The 16,898-nt window shown below is 37.5% G+C and overlaps 1 protein-coding gene and 1 long non-coding RNA gene across 5 annotated transcripts; both read right to left on the bottom strand.

Moving 5' to 3' along the window:
• Positions 1-570: 570 nt before the first annotated feature.
• On the bottom strand, positions 571-2,992 carry LOC108826577 (uncharacterized). 4 transcript variants are annotated; one of them, XR_008938690.1, is made up of 9 exons: positions 2,805-2,992; positions 2,335-2,458; positions 2,029-2,091; positions 1,883-1,933; positions 1,720-1,784; positions 1,478-1,543; positions 1,230-1,397; positions 1,025-1,081; positions 571-945 (listed from the first exon to the last, which is right to left on the bottom strand). It is a non-coding gene; the product is annotated as an uncharacterized LOC108826577 (long non-coding RNA). The 4 variants fall into 4 exon arrangements; XR_008938691.1 differs by having other exon boundaries at positions 1,054-1,081; XR_008938689.1 differs by having other exon boundaries at positions 571-970; positions 1,054-1,081; positions 2,805-2,991.
• Positions 2,993-10,557: 7,565 nt separating this feature from the next.
• Positions 10,558-16,898, bottom strand: LOC108827616 (kinesin-like protein KIN-14E; the record flags this gene model as incomplete). The annotated part of the gene is given in 27 exon segments (XM_056993718.1): positions 10,558-10,886; positions 10,981-11,252; positions 11,617-11,814; positions 11,901-11,996; positions 12,067-12,249; positions 12,335-12,537; positions 12,629-12,755; positions 12,857-13,051; positions 13,137-13,277; positions 13,405-13,509; positions 13,622-13,786; positions 14,060-14,260; positions 14,350-14,496; positions 14,597-14,673; positions 14,676-14,748; positions 14,876-14,978; positions 15,077-15,152; positions 15,155-15,191; positions 15,260-15,439; positions 15,520-15,569; positions 15,572-15,617; positions 15,812-15,939; positions 15,942-16,138; positions 16,220-16,310; positions 16,313-16,454; positions 16,539-16,770; positions 16,853-16,898. Coding segments are annotated over 27 exon segments (3,692 nt in total), but the record flags the coding sequence as incomplete, so codon positions are not given.

Genomic DNA, 16,898 nt, shown 5'->3' with positions numbered 1-16,898 from the left:
CCCAAACCCTAAACCCTAAACCCTAAACCCTAAACCCTAAACCCTAAACCCTAAACCCTAAACCCTAAACCCTAAACCCTAAACCCTAAACCCTAACCCTAAACCCTAAACCCTAAACCCTAAACCCAAACCCTAACCCCAAACCCCTAACCCCAAACCCCTAACCCCAAACCCCAAACCCAAACCCTAAACCCTAAACCCTAGGTTCGGATTTCCAAACCCTATGTTCGGGTACCAAACCCTAGGTTCGGATTTCCAAACCCTATGTTCGGGTACCAAACCCTAGGTTCGGATTTCCAAACCCTATGTTCGGGTACCAAACCCTAGGTTCGGATAACTAACCCTAGGTTCGGATAACTAACCCTAGGTTCGGTTTATCCTTACCCTAGGTTCGGGTACCTAATCTTAGGTTCGGTTTCCTAACCCTAGGGAAATTTAGGAAAATTATAAAAATAAGTTTTTTTATAAATTAGGGAAATTATTGGTTGGGTGTTTTGAGGTGATGGGGCTAATGTTTTTCTACGTGCAAAAGTGTATGTGATGTTAGAAGGATTAGTGGCCCAATAAGTGACAACAAGTATAAAAAGGCCTAGTTTTATTTACTTTGCAATATTATTCTTCTCAACGTTACATAAATCATCAAAAACCTATGTTTTAACATAATCCAACTTACCACAAACCAAGAAATATATCAATTAAAATGGCAAGTCTGGTTTAGACCTAAGGACAATTTGGCAAGTATGATATTTACCATGTCCGTATTATCTATTTCAATGAACAAGCCTTTAAGGCTCCACACAGGTGTGATTCTCCCATAAATAATCATGTCTCCTACTTGGAATTTCTTCAGGCACATGATTTAGATTTGGTGGCTCACACAGCATTTAAGTTCTTCGACGTAACTTCTCCCCGCCATTTAAAACAGAAATTACTGTAGTACATAATCTGTTTGAGAGAAAATCTGGGTTACCTGCCAGTTAAAAGTATCACATGAATATGACAATAGAAGTTTTGTGTGACTGACTACTCTTTTTGAAAGCATGATGAAACAACCTTTTGGCATCGTATTCTTGATATAAACCTGTAAAAGTTTGAGTTACCACAAGGAAAGCAATTGAGTTGCTGAATCATGATTATCAAGAATAGAAACCTTTTGGACTGATAGAACCAACTCCACAAAAGCTTGTTGAGTAAAAATAGAAAGGCATAAGAAAGTAGGGTGTTAGTACCTCATCTTGGACAACAGAACCAACTCCACAAAAGCATAACTTGGCGAGCATCAATCATCTTAGATAGAAACCTTTTGGACTGACTGTTGGACACCTCTTTGTCGGAGCTGTTTATGAGCTCAGAACTTGTACGCATATATATATGTCACATTCAGCTAGTTTTGTAACCTGCATCATATTTGTATGATTCAGTTCTTTCCCATTACTCTTGCCTAGCTTCTGATCGTTCTTATTAACAGTGAACTTACCTCATCAAGGGCTCGTAGATTGCTTCAAGTAGGGAACTATCCTCATTCCCTTCAGGCAGTCCATTCCTGTAAAACAGATAAGAGACTAAGGGTTACACAAGCAATTTACAGAATCTTAACCTTAAGTTTTTCTAGATCAAAACTTTTGTACTAAATAAGCAAATACAATATAAAAGTTAAAGGATGATATATGTATTTAATATATAAAAGGAAGGCGAATAAGTTCTGTAACTTTGATTTACCTTGATCTGCTTAACAAAAGATCAACGGGTGAAGATGAGTCAGTGTGAGAAGATTTAGCGAGCATCTGAGTTCAAGGAATATAAAACAATTAAATATAAGGCCAACAAGTAGCATCTGTACACATTCAACGTTGAAGACAAAACACATATGCATCATAAATACCTCATTCTCATAACTTAAAATCTTTTACCAGTTCCCACATCGCATGTTTACCTATAGAGAACAAATAATAATAAGCATCGGTTAGATTTTGCTTGCATGATCCGAGAAGCAGATAGTTGAGAGAATACAAAAGAACATGTCTTTACAAGAATAAGCTTCCAGGCAACCTTTGATAGTTCTTTCTCCGAGGAACCATAAGAACATTCAATCTGTAATCAAAATCCTTTCAGAATAAGAAACTTATATCCTCATCATCCACCAAATCAAACCAAACAAAGATAGGGAGGCGTTGAAAGAGGTGACGAGAATCGACGAATTCTAAAAATAAAATATTATAAACCTCCCCAAAAATGAGCGGCGGAACGGTGAGTCCGGCTAACCGGAGAAACAGTAGATCTAGGTTACATGGAAGATGAAACTAAGCTAATCCTAACACGGCGATTAGGGTTTACCTTCAGCGAGAGACCACCACCGGAGTTTTTCCGCGGCCCACAACATCGACCCACAAGGAAGCACGAGCTTGAAAACCTAATCGCCGTCTTAGCTCAGAGCGTTCCGAGAATCTACGCTCCTCCGCTGGTCCAGAAAAAGATAATAACGAGAATTTGAACATCAAATCTTTGGAAAATCCAAGGGAGGCCGTTGAATAGAGGTGACGAATCGACGACCTCTATTTAATTTATTTCAAATTTTGAAAATCAAATCTTTCCAAGGGAGGCCGTTAAAGATAGGTGCCGAGAATCGACGACCTCTATTTACTTGAAACGGCTATTATAATTATTTCGAATTTGAAAATTAAATCTTTGAAAAATCCTACGATCAACATTTCCAAACACAAATTCGTTCAATTCTAGGGTGCACAACTTTACAAAATCATGCTATAAACCATGAACTTTTAAACTTTAAACAATTAACCCCAAACCTTAAACTAACCCCAATTCGGAGAGATCTTCCATGGAGCCTCTGTGTGAGATGTTAGGGCTCGAATTTGCGTCACTAGAAATGTGATAATCATACTTTTCTTTTTGGCTTGAGTGATTGGAATAAAAGAGAGAGAGAGAGAGAGAGAGAAAGCAGAAGAGGAAAATGGGAGCAAAATCTGATCGTTGTGAGACTTCATATTGTTAATTATCGACTAATTGTTTAATTTTAAAATTTTGGTTATTGTTGGAAATTATTGTTGTCCACTGGGTTTACGCCCAAACCCATTCTTTATCGATTTGAAATGATTATTTGAAACGACATTGGTGTTGGTTTTCTTTCACTAATCAACATGGTTATATGTACAAATTTGGCTTTATGTTCAAATTTGGTTTTGTAGAAATATATATGTCTTGAAAAGCACTTCAGAAAAGGGAAAATAACAAATTTGCCATGATATTTTGAAGCATATTTGTTTATAAGTTTGCCTTGTAGACTCCACCATTTTACCCACACATTTTTATTTAACAACAATGCAACACACTCATATATTAACGACTTTATTCACAAATTTAATTTTTTATTGTATTATTAAATGTAAATTATATAAAAGGATATTAGGAAACTATGAATACTTACAATTATACTATAAAACATATTTGCAAGTAGACATCTTTGCAAGTGATTGGATGGTCCTTATACAGTAAAGAAGACATCCATAAAATTCATGCCTCTACTTCAATTAAGCCCACAAACACTCCATTAGAAGCTGAAGCATGCTCTCTTCTTATGGCGGTTCAAAAAATATGGAAGCTGAGATATAAGTTACATCATCAAATGGCTGAACAAACCACCATCAAAGTCCGTAGCACTGAGGCATCCTCTATGATACCAGATATTCCGGCAATGGCCAAGCAGTTAAGTTTTACTTTTCATTATGTACCTAGAGCTTTAACTAGAAATATTGATGTAATGGCTAAAGAAGTTAGATAAGGACAAAAGAACTATGTAATATCCTGGCTGTTGTAATAAGAAAATGTGTTGCAAAAAAAAGACATATTTGCAACTTGCAAGTAGAAATTAATCTATTGTTTAAGAAATAGTCAACAAATTGTATCTAAGATGTGGAGTGAGAAGGCCTGGATAGGAGTTGAGTATTTCTTCTGCAGTGACCCTATTGACTAGTTCAAGAAAGAGAACTTGAGCATCATCATCAAGCAAGAAAATTTTGAGCGATTGTCTTTGCATTTTGGAATTGTATTGTCTCTTATTGCTTGTTGCCTGATTGTGGAATTGGAGAAACCAAATGATGTTTTTAGTAATGTTTATGAATTGTCCCATGTTGAAAAAAATGCAGGTGCGTAGCCGCTCGACTGCGCAGGCGTTTCACGCCTATCTAACTGATTTAATCGGATGTTTAACTGATTTAATCGATTAAATATCGATTTATTAGCAACTAACTAGCTCAAATTTTAAATCCATGGCAAGTTATTGGACCTGCTACGAAACTTATCTTGCAGAATATATATAGATGTTACTTTATATATCATTAGCTGGGATGTTATAATTTCAAACTTTTAACTTTTTGTATTTTATTTAGTTGTAATTTTTACTTGGTCTTTAGATTTGATTAAATTGAAAATGATATATTTAAAACATTTTGACAGATTTATTGATTTTTCTTTTCGGTAGAGTAAATTTAAATAACTATGAGATGGTGAATGTGATAAAACTATATATTTATATAACATGTTTGATTGTAAAGTTCTTTTGGCCTATGGTTAGATTATTTGTAATTGTATAATATACATATATTTAACAATGGATTTGTTAAAATTAGATATCAATATAAACTCAATAATAATATACACAATATTTCACATTATAACATCTTTATATAATGTATTTAATTTTAAATATACAATTAAATAAAAATATTATAACTAATCTCTAAATACTCTCCAGTAGACCTGGGCATTCGGATTACCAGTTCGGATCCGGATCGGTTTTTCGGATTTTGGTTATTTTAGTACTGTAGAAAATGGTACCGATCGGATAATTTTAATTTCCGGTTCGGATACGGTTCGGTACATGTTAGATCCGATTACATCCGAAGTAACCAAATAATTAACGGTTCTACCAGAAGTAACCAAAACATTTAATCCGACTGAACCGAACATACTCGAAATATCCAAAAATACATAAACAAAAAAAAACAAAGTTACAATACCATAACAGAACATTAGCATTTTAAAATAACCACACCAAGTTTAAACTCCAAAATGAAAATAAAACATAGCATCTGATTGAAAAAAACATAGCCTCCAGCAAAACCAAAAGTGCAAATCCAAGATCAGTTCAAACTTAAGGAAAACATAAAAGAAACAACAAAGCAACACCACAAATGGAAAACATAAGGAAACACAAAGTCTTCAGTCTTTAGTCTTCGGACCATCTTCACGATAATCAAGAATATTTGTGTTTTGGAAATCGCAAAGGAGAGGACGCGTGTAGGAGGCGTGGGTATTTCCATTAACCACAGCTGCTCCTACTAAAGTTACATTAACTAAGCATTAACTCGGGTCTACTCGGATATCCGTATGGATTTCGGATATAATCGTATCCGACCCGGTATCCGACTGATATATGGTGTTTTTCACATCATTGTGTATATGTTTTCAATTGTTTCAAGTCACTAATTCGTGTCAGTCTAGTCCTTTTTGACCTTTTACAGGTCTGGAGTTAGCAGAAGAAAGAAGAGAAGGTGCCTGATGAAAAGAAGTCCTTTTGGAGCATTCATGCGGAGAACACTCAGGAGAACGGTCCCGAGATTGTTCTCTCTCAAGCGGAACAAGCAGACGGAGTGATCCGGAGATTGTTCCAGACGAATATGGAAACTCCTATTTCGGGAATTCAAGCCCTGTTGCCCTAATCTCTTTCTTCTGATTGGCGCCTCCATATAAAACACCACCTATCTATTTTCTATTTTTTTCTTACGCTAGTTTTTACAAGAGAACACTGAGTATTTGCGATCTGCAACTTGTAAGGGAGAAGAATCCATCCTCTCATAGAGAAGATCATCTGAACCCTATTGTTTCATACTCTGTTCTTATGCAATTTTATTCAGGATTTATGTCTTTGTTTATGTGCATCATGATCGAGTAGTGACCTTGCTCGCCTAGGGTTTTTAGGGTGTTGAGACATGAGCTAAACATAGATAAGCGATCCATAACTGTTCTTCATTCATATTGTTCTTACTGCTTTCATTAAACTGATCACTTGATGTTAGATCACTAGTTCATCACCTAGTTAACCGCTTAGGATGATAACTTGACATGTATTGAATGAGCTTAGTATCCTAATCAGCGAAAGTAGATATTAGGGTGGTAAGTGAACTGATCGGATCTGTTCTCTAAAGCTTGCAATCGATCCTCATCCCAACGACAGTTAGGTGGTGAGATCGATCTGCAAAGCGATCACTACCACGACAGTGGAGTGTTCCAGCTGAGTGATCCGAGTTCTAGAAAGCACTTCATCGCGCTTGAATAATTGTTTGGCTCCAATTCAACACCCAACGAAATACCCTAGGCTAGCTCTTGTTTAATTGAATCTATCTCCTGTTTATTTTGCTTGTTTACTATCGCCTAATTCAACCAAATCATATCTTCTTCTTAGCTTGATTTTGAAACTTATAGAACTAGAGTGTAGACTGGTCCTCTGGATTTGAATCTCAAGTACTACAATTGCAACTGTTAACTTGGCAGTAGCAAGGATTCATTTTTAGTGTATCAAGTTTTGGCGCCGTTGCCGGGGAACACGCGGGAACATCGACTGGAGCAGAGAGACTGCCGAGGAACAGGAGGACAGCTGGTCACTCCGGTAGCGGCGATTCAGACTGAGTCCGAAAGGACTATTTCTATCCCTTGTCTTATCCATCTGAACTATTTATTTTTCATGTTATTTGCTTCTGTTTGGTTTGTTTTAGCTTCCTCTGATTTATTTTCACAACCAGGGATGGTGTGAACTAAGTCTGGGGGAGCGATTGTACTATATTCGCTTGTGTGCTTTTTGAGTCAGTCCTTGTGTCATTTTTATGTTTTTAGGATCGAGTCAGTCAAAACTATTGTGGGAATCAGGACCTTATTTTGTGATGCTCTTTAACCACCTCGTGCTTTAACCTTCTTATTCAGTGACCTTAGCAGTGATGAAAGACCCACACATGGACCTGGAACACCCTGACTTATCTCATTTGACACTCCAGAAGTTCTATACCGATCAGGTTACACTGGGCAGACTTAACTCCACTTTATCTGAACCTAATCTGGACTTTAATTCTTGTTGTCATGGGCACTAGATCAGGGTAGAATGAGAACTACACTCAGGACTTCTTATCCGTTTTTTATCCCTCTTGTTGTTCCTGAGTGGCTAGCTCACCTTTAGCTAGTTCCCACCTTGAACCATGACATTTAATTCCACCCTCATGCATTTGCTTTTCTAGTACTTTATGTGCAGATATGTGCAAAAAGGTCGGAGAGGAAAGGATCGACGCAGTTCTTACTCATCAATGCTCACACAGTAGAAGCAGGCAGAACAATCGAGTGCTTGTTCCGACACGAAAGGGAACAACCGAGGTGCCTGTTCCGATACCATGGAGAACAACGAGAAGTAAGTGGCTAGAACATACCAGAATGAATCACCAGTGGCATCATGTACATCACTTGTTACCTCCTTGCTCGTCACCCCAGCATTTTGTAATTCAGTACATATATATATATAAAAAAATAAAAATAAAAAATAAAAAAATAAAATAAAATTTATGTTTTTGCTTTGATTTACTGGTGACGAGAAGGGGAAGAATCTATGATGCATGCCACTGGAGAAGTTGAGAAAGTAATGGTGGTTTCAGTGAAGTGTTCTGGAGGGGAAGTTGAATCGCGCAGAGCAGTCTTATGATCGATCTATCGGAGAGCAGTCCGATTAGCAGAGATGAGTAAGGACTGTGGACCTCAATGGAGCCGTCCTCTCACGACCATTTTGTGCGATATCCTGCACCCGCTCTTGGTAAACCCTAAACACTCTTGAACTCCACCATAAAAGTTAGCATGTTCTATACATAGCCCGTTCTCTCTGAGTAGAGCATGTGACAAGAAGCTCACGCTGATCTTAATTGAACATAAGGAGTTTTGTCTCGAAAGTGTTGCCTTTTCAGGTTTGAGATGTAGAGTAAGGAGCCGATCTTCGAACAGTGATCAGGGGGTTCTCAGTAAGTGTGTGTGGTCCTAATCTACAGCTTGTATGGTTCAGAGATTTGTGGTAAGAGTATGGTTGCTGAGAATAAGCGAGTTCCCACGCTTTCAAACCTTTCTCCCTGTTCTTGGTACTTGCCTTGTTCGAGGACAAACAAGGATCTAAGTCTGGGGGAATTGATATATGGTGTTTTTCACATCATTGTGTATATGTTTTCAATTGTTTCAAGTCACTAATTCGTGTCAGTCTAGTCCTTTTTGACCTTTTACAGGTCTGGAGTTAGCAGAAGAAAGAAGAGAAGGTGCATGATGAAAAGAAGTCCTTTTGGAGCATTCATGCGGAGAACACTCAGGAGAACGGTCCCGAGACTGTTCTCTCTCAAGCGGAACAAGCAGACGGAGTGATCCGGAGATTGTTCCAGACGAATATGGAAACTTCTATTTCGGGAATTCAAGCCCTGTTGCCCTAATCTCTTTCTTCTGATTGGCGCCTCCATATAAAACACCACATATCTATTTTCTATTTTTTTCTTACGCTAGTTTTTACAAGAGAACACTGAGTATTTGCGATCTGCAACTTGTAAGGGAGAAGAATCCATCCTCTCATAGAGAAGATCATCTGAACCCTATTGTTTCATACTCTGTTCTTATGCAATTTTATTCAGGATTTATGTCTTTGTTTATGTGCATCATGATCGAGTAGTGACCTTGCTCGCCTAGGGTTTTTAGGGTGTTGAGACATGAGCTAAACATAGATAAGCGATCCATAACTGTTCTTCATTCATACTGTTCTTACTGCTTTCATTAAACTGATCACTTGATGTTAGATCACTAGTTCATCACCTAGTTAACCGCTTAGGATGATAACTTGACATGTATTGAATGAGCTTAGTATCCCTAATCAGCGAAAGTAGATATTAGGGTGGTAAGTGAACTGATCGGACCTATTCTCTAAAGCTTGCAATCGATCCTCATCCCAACGACAGTTAGGTGGTGAGATCGATCTGCAAAGCGATCACTACCACGACAGTGGAGTGTTCCAGCTGAGTGATCCGAGTTCTAGAAAGCACTTCATCGCGCTTGAATAATTGTTTGGCTCCAATTCAACACCCAACGAAATACCCTAGGCTAGCTCTTGTTTAATTGAATCTATCTCCTGTTTATTTTGCTTGTTTACTATCGCCTAATTCAACCAAATCATATCTTTTTCTTAGCTTGATTCTGAAACTTATAGAACTAGAGTGTAGACTGGTCCTCTGGATTTGAATCTCAAGTACTACAATTGCAACTGTTAACTTGACAGTTCATTTTTAGTGTATCACCGACTAAATTTAAAACCTCATCCAATCAGGTATTTTGCTAGACCCGACCCCGATCCAAAATCCGATTTTTCGGGTAAATACCAGTTCGGATCTTCGGATCAGGGAAATATAATCCAGGCCTACTCCCCAGTATATCCCCAATTTTTGTTAACTCTCTAGGCCTTTGACATTCTGGAGCATCCTTTAACTACTTCACTTTCATTCTTATTTTTATGGTTCAAGCCGGTTTTGTGTAGTATTATTATCAGCAATTTTCTCAGTAACGAAAATCTCGTTAAAAGAGAAACTTTGAGACATATACATGCTCGCTAATTCTCTCTCTTCTCTATTTTCTCTCCCTTCTCTCTAAAATCTTCTGTTCTCAGATCTTAATCTCTGTTCATCGGCTCCGGTGGCTCTTTTAGCACCGGAGCCGGTATCCCTTATGTCCTTTTCGGTTGGTTGTTTGTTTTGTAAGGGGATTTTGTTGTTTCGACGCAGAGTCATTCGGTGATGCTTTCGATCTGTAGTTCAATTCAGTTTTCCTTTGCATGCACACCGTTTGATCTCAGTTTTAACAGTGATGTCTTTATGGTGATTGTTTCTAATCTTGATCTGCATGGCCTTGTTCTCCGTGGTTTCTTTGGATCTTGCCGGATTCGATCCTTCCTAATCTTGTTCTCGTGAGATTGGTTTGTTCGGTCAAGATCGTAACCGCTCCTTGTCATTACCAATGGGATCTGGTCGTGATCTCGCTCCTTTGACTCACTTCTCATTAGGCGCTCCACCGTCGCTCTCTGTCGACTTCGCCGTTCGGAAGTTTGATCTCGAACCGTAATCGGTTCTTTCCTTCCGGTTTGGAAGCCATGCTTGATTATTTTACGCTTATTCACTATAGGTGGGTTACGTTATCAACACAATTTTGGTAACTCTTGTCAAAGGCCGGGAGGATTAAGGTTGATTTCTGCGATTGGGTTTGAACTTCATCATTTGGACTGCAGCTGCTCGTTTATCTTTGTTATGTCGTTTCATTTCCCCTGTGTTTAGTTTTACTTTGTCCTCTGTTTCTATCTTGTTTCCCTTTGATAGGGCTTAGTTTCCAGAAGCACTTGTTGCTTGTTGGCCTAGTTTCCAGAAGTACTCGTTACTTGCTGGCTTTGTATCTTACAACCGCATTCCACCTTGTATCTCGTCTTGTTAAATATAATTTCAGTGTTTAAAAAAAGAGAAACTTTGAGACATAACATTACACCAATAGAGAGACTATACTTTAGAGTACGAACTTTCTACAGAAAAAGTGAAAAGGCAGTGATAAAATCATCTCAATGTCAACAGCACAAATTTCATAGCATTATTCAACTATCTCCCTCGTCTCTTAGCGTTCGATATTCTTCAATATCCAACAAGTCTTCTTCCTCACTTCTTTTACCGGCTTGCTCTTTCCAATATGACACTAACTTTTTCAATCGCACCATTTCTTTGGATGAAATATGTTTGCTGGGATCATTCACGATCGTTCTCACTCTTGATGCATATCTGACAAGAACCATTTCAAGAACCATAATTGACAACTGTATCAACATTATATATGTGAGCTGTAAATTATAGATATATGGGAAGTCAGACTTACAGAAGAGAATTGTATGTCTCGTCCAAATTTGATTCGGCTGGAGACACATTAACAAACATTAACGTCTTCGCATTTCCACCCAATGAATCGCTCATCAACATTGTTAACTTGTGATTCCGGTAGGGAATATGCTGGCTGCCCGAAGATAAAGCACCAATGACATCACCTAATGCAGAAAGTGATTTGTTGATACTTTGAGCTTCTTTGAGTTGGCAACCAGCAGAGCCCGACTTTTTAACTCTCTCAGAACCAGCAAGATCCACGAAGCTCAACTGAAAATTAACATATAAAAGATCAGAATTTTCCACCATGAAAATAATTCTCATATAGTCTAGCAGAGGATAAAGTGAGCCACAAACTTATGAACAATGAGAAATAGAATCATTCTCATAATAGGATCTGTTTCATCCTTATTGTGTTACAGCACTAAGGTTTATCATAGTGTACCAGACCAATGATTTGAGCACATACGGCTAAAGACTTTGAAATATTATTCTTTAGTACACGATAAATGTAATTTATATTTTCTCTCAGATATGGTGGAAAGCATGAAAAGTTATAAAACTCCTATTTCCTTAAGGTTGTCAAAATTTCGAGAAAAACAAATTGTGAGTCAATAATCATGAAAATGGTCACCTTGCCCCTCGCAGCGGACTGGGTTTGAAGATCGATACTTTCAATAACAACCGAAAGGACTAGGTGAGATCTTGAGCTTTCTTCATTCATATTTGTTCCAGACACATGTCTTCGTTCAGATCCTCTTTCAATAATCATCCTCAGTTCCTCCAGAGTTGATATAGGTATAGTTGTCACATTCTCGACAAAGACCATACCCTGAGAAAATATTTTTTGCATATCAGATTTATGTTATGTGTCCACAAACCAGTTAAATAAATATATGTATATACATATCACATTACCTTAGAATCTTTTTTAATATCTAGTTTCAAGCGTCTTGCACTTTTTGGTAACAGAAGGTCTACAAGTGTGTCTTGATAAAGTTCCACCATATACGCCTGCAAATTTCTTGTTGTCATTTGATGCCAGAATCTTTGACCACAACATATGTATTAGTATACAAATTACCTTTAGAGAAAATGAAAATCGGTTGCTATCTCGCTTTAATATTTTGAAAAGTTCCTTTGTAGCTCGAGGTGTGAGTCCAGGATTGTTCTCATGCCCATATATTGTGAAAGTTTTTCCAGAACCAGTTTGACCATATGCGAAGATGCAAACATTATATCCATCTATAGCCGACTGTATCAAATACTATTAAAGAAAAATGATATTAGTTCCCAAAACAAAATGCAATGGATGACAGAGAAATCAACATAGTTACATATCACAATAATACCTTTGTGTCTTCAAATACATCATCTTGGCTAGCGTTCATGTCAAATACACGATCATATATGTGTTGTTTTCGTTTGTCGTCTTTCCACGGATGTTCGACCGTGAACTCATCCACACTTGTTAGCATCTGTTTTTCCCTCTCTGAACTCTCTTTTTCATTTAAAGGTCTTATCCGACAGTATACTCTAATTTTCCCTTTCATATCTACAATCAAATTCAAACAAACAAAAAGTATAAACAAATTCCGAAAAAAGAAACAGCAATGAATCTTATTGCCACTTAATCATCTTGTTACCTTCTATGGTATTGTAGTATCTTTTTCTTAGAATTTGTTCTTCCTTGTAAAGTATTTCTAATTCAGCAAGTTGGGCTCCTTGCATCTTCAAAATGGCAGCTGTTTGCTCATTCTTTCTGTCAATGTCCTGAATCATGAAATTTTTTAGCTAAATCATGAAAATGCAATTCCATAATTTAAATAAAAATAATATTAAAACAATGAACAGAACATTAAGAGTACAAATACCTCTTTCATTTCTCTTAACTCCTCAAGCTCTTTCAAATTATTCTGCAACAGCAGCATATCAGAAGTCTTACTTTCAATCGTAGACTCAGCATTTTCTAACTCTTGAGTAAGAACTTCAAGCTTATTTTCAAGTTCAGAAACTCGAAGCTTTAACACCCTTCTTTCTTTTTCATTTCTCTTTTGGTGAATTTCAGCCTGAAATGTTAACGAGTCAACAATATGCAAGTATCTCCTACTTTTCAATTTGAAACCGCCCATAAATCAAATACATGAAACTCACCTCCTCTGTTTTCCTATTTTCAATATTGAAAACACTTTGTTCCAATATCTTGTTCTCACTCAGCAACCTCTTTGAATTTTCAACTGCAACGTGTAATTCCTTATTTCGAACATCTAACTCGGTTTGGATCTTGTGTAATATCTGCGACAGATTCATTATTAGAAAAAAAAAAAAAAGCAGAATCGCTTACAAAGAACAATATAAAATACTCAATAATAAAAGCACATCGTACTATGAATCAAATTTTAAACACATGATATATATTAACCTGATTATCCATTTCAGTTAGTTCTGATTTAGACTCTTTACTTAATTTTGTGCTGCCCGGCTTTGCCAACCTTGCTTCCATCCCCCGAAGTTCAGACATCAAGCTCTAGATAATATATATATATATATATATATATATATATATATATATGGTGAATAAATAAACAACTGAAATCAAGCAAAATAAGGAATAGAAAAGTTACTATGTAATAACTAACTTTGATAGTTGTCTCCTTCTCGTCACACAACAACTTAAGTTTATCACGGTCTAAGGTAACCTCCAAGAATTTTTTCCTTCCAAGCTCTAAGCTACTGCGTGTAGCTTCTAACTCTTCACGCAGAGAAACTTCTTGCTGATTTTTCTCTTGCAGTTCATCTATCAACTACGACGACATAAATCGTGGTAATTCATCAGCATCAACTCTAAAGAGAAACGAGGTCAGGTAATAACATTTTGCATACAATAACATGAAAATAGGAGGGAAGGGTTAAATTGTATTGGAATTATCTCAAAAAAAAAACTGCCAGAATAAAAGATCAATGACAAATTTACTGTACTATGTTATTCCATGTTTTTCCAACAGAGTTAAACTTTCTCTCTATAAATTCAATTTCACATGAAAAGAAACAAACAAGAAATCTCAAAGAATGTATACCTTATCGTTCTTTCTCTGGGACTCTTCAAAAGCCTTAGACAAATCTTGCACACGTTTTTCATACACTTCAAGATTTTGCGGCTTAGAACTGCATGATATATCTCCATTAACTAAGCTATTGGCAGCAGATCGAGCTTTGGAGTAACGACGCAACATAACATCATTTATATGTGTTTGTAAAGCAACACAGATTTCTTCTCCCTGCAAATAATAAAACGGTGGTTCACCTCTACAAGTTGCCAAATCGATTATCTCGTAAGGAAGTGCAGTTATAAAGATCCTGACTGAACCTGTTTTGTCTCAAACTGAAATATGTGAAGAACACCAGCAACTCTCATTTTGAAAAAGACAGCAGTGTTGCTGCTGCCAAATTGCATTATGTCACGTAATTCAGCTGAGTGCAGATACTCTTTGGGAACCGGTCGGAAAAAGTGAACCTACAAGAAAGCACACAACAATTCAAATGCAACCAATCACATTAGAATTTCCAAACAACAATAACACCATTTTTAATAAAACGTCTAGTTTGAAACTGACCCCACGTTTGTTGATACCCAAAATGATTCGTCCCGGCAAAAGGCCTATCGGATCATCTATTTTGCGTACGCTAAAAATACAGAATTCCCATATGGCAGTGACTTCAATATCCGTAGAAATTGCTGTCTTGCATCATCTTTTGTCACATTTTCCTACATTTTCACAGACAAATATACCAAGGAACAATTTAGCATGCTATCACTTCGATCGGATTGTATTTGGCAAAGGTATCAGATAAGGGAAGGATCCAACTAAATAAAATGTATCGGTAGTTCCTACCATTGTACGGTAGCGAGCAAGGATGTCCAATTCCCATTCACGCTTGGCTCGGGTTATTGCTATTTGTCTCGGCAAAAACCGCTCAAGAAGCGATGTCCAGTCACTGATTCATGACCAAATGAGAAAAAAAAAGGAATGATAAACCAGCGGCTTTGCTAAGCAAAAATGAAGAAACAATTAATGATTATTAAGAAAACTTACATGCATGACTCGGGACTATTGACAAACCCAATGCCAACAAGAATTTGTAAGGCACAAAGCTGAGCAGCATCATCCTTCCAACAGGATAGTTTCCTAGCAAATAGTCATGTTGCAGCTGCATGCATGCATGTGTGTCAGCAAGTTTGTTTTCATGTGAAGATAAATGTGTCATAAACTGCTCACTTGTACATAGGACAGCTGCACAAACATCAGATCTGTTACAGCTTCATCAGACTCTCGGAATAATTTTTTTTTAAATACTAGTTTGCAGTGTAGTATCTCCCCTTTATTTCTATCTTTTATAGCTTTGAATTCTGCGAGGAGATCTCCAACATACTTGTTATCATCCAATCCTATATATTCCTCTGCAAATGACAGATAGAGAAACAATCGATAATAATGTAGTAGTAATAGTAAGATCAAGAAATAATATGAAAGCATACCGTTTCCGGATCAGATGATTTGGAACTTGAAACCACTTTACGACATTCAACAAACTGAAGCTAGAAAAGGCTGATAGTTTAATTGTCCCAGCTAGCTCCTGATACGGAAATGGGAATGCAGTGAGATAAGTGCAAATGGAGAGAAGAAAACGAAATGCTTGAACGAGCTACTTAGAACCAAATGCATTACTCATTTTTTACATGCTTTGAACAACATTATCATAAGCAGGTAGGAGTGCAATACAAAGGAAACAAAAGTGTGATAGAAAAAAAAAGGAATTGAAGAGGATACCTCAACAGCATCAGAGACTGTGGTGGCCATGTCATAGGATATTTCTTCAAAAGTTTCATCGAGAAAGAAGACAATGGTTGTAAGCTTTCGAGCGGTCAGAAGAGCTTCGATTTCTTCACGGCCAGGGTGGTATGCCTAGGACCAGCTTTGATAGAGCGTTTTAAGGCCGTCAAAGTATTAAGAGAAAGAAGCTGAGCCTCTGGTTCAGTAGTTGCATCGTGTGCGACATTGTGAATATACTCAGAGAGATAGCCAGCGATATCTTTGCTAGGAGGCATTGAGGAAGCACATAAGTACATGAGTTCCCACGCTCTTATCAAGTACTGCCTGAGATTATGCCAAAAAGGTAAGGGAGACTTTTTTTTCTTTAAAAAAAAGGAGAAGGAGAAGGAGAAAGGAAGCAAGTACCTGTCAGGATTATGTCTAGTCTGTTTGGAGATTTGGGCAAAAAGTTCGTCCCTGAGTTCAACACGCTTCAATGTTTTTTTGAAAAGCTGGCAACAAGGTCAATGCGTTCGTCTAGAGAGGGTGGCGGTGAAGTTGATGAATCAACGCCCATATACTTTAAGATGAGATTAAACAACTTGGTAGCACGGCTGACGAGATCGCTGTTTATCTTGAGCAGAGATGTGGGGATGGGATCCTGAACACACATTTTTTTTTGTAAAAAAAGCACAAAGTCAAATATGTTGTTGTTTGTTAGAAGAAGAAAGAGGAAAAGGAAGACCTTCTGGAAGCAGAGCATGTCCTCGAAAGTGAAGCGCTCTTTCTGGAGATGAGAGCCCGATGATGACTTTTTGGAATAGAAGAAGCCACGCTTGCCACCAGACTGGATTTGCTTCTGCATAAGTCGCAGAAAAGCTTCAACCTGGAAGCGATCAATGAGGGGAATGGCGGCAGCTAGGTCGGCAGGAATTGACAACGCCCCTCCTTGACCTTGAGGAGGAGCTGTGGAGCTCCTGAATTTCTCAAAATAGTACTTACTCAGTTTATAATGTTAGCCGAGACAAAAAAAAAGGAGGGAGGGAGCAAAACACTTACAGAGGAGGAAGAGCAGACGATTCGGCATCGAAGTCGGTCCCAGAGG

The sequence above is a fragment of the Raphanus sativus genome, chromosome 9 (assembly GCF_000801105.2).
Source record: "Raphanus sativus cultivar WK10039 chromosome 9, ASM80110v3, whole genome shotgun sequence".
Lineage (NCBI taxonomy): Eukaryota > Viridiplantae > Streptophyta > Magnoliopsida > Brassicales > Brassicaceae > Raphanus > Raphanus sativus.
This window is presented reverse-complemented; position numbering and strand designations above follow the sequence as displayed.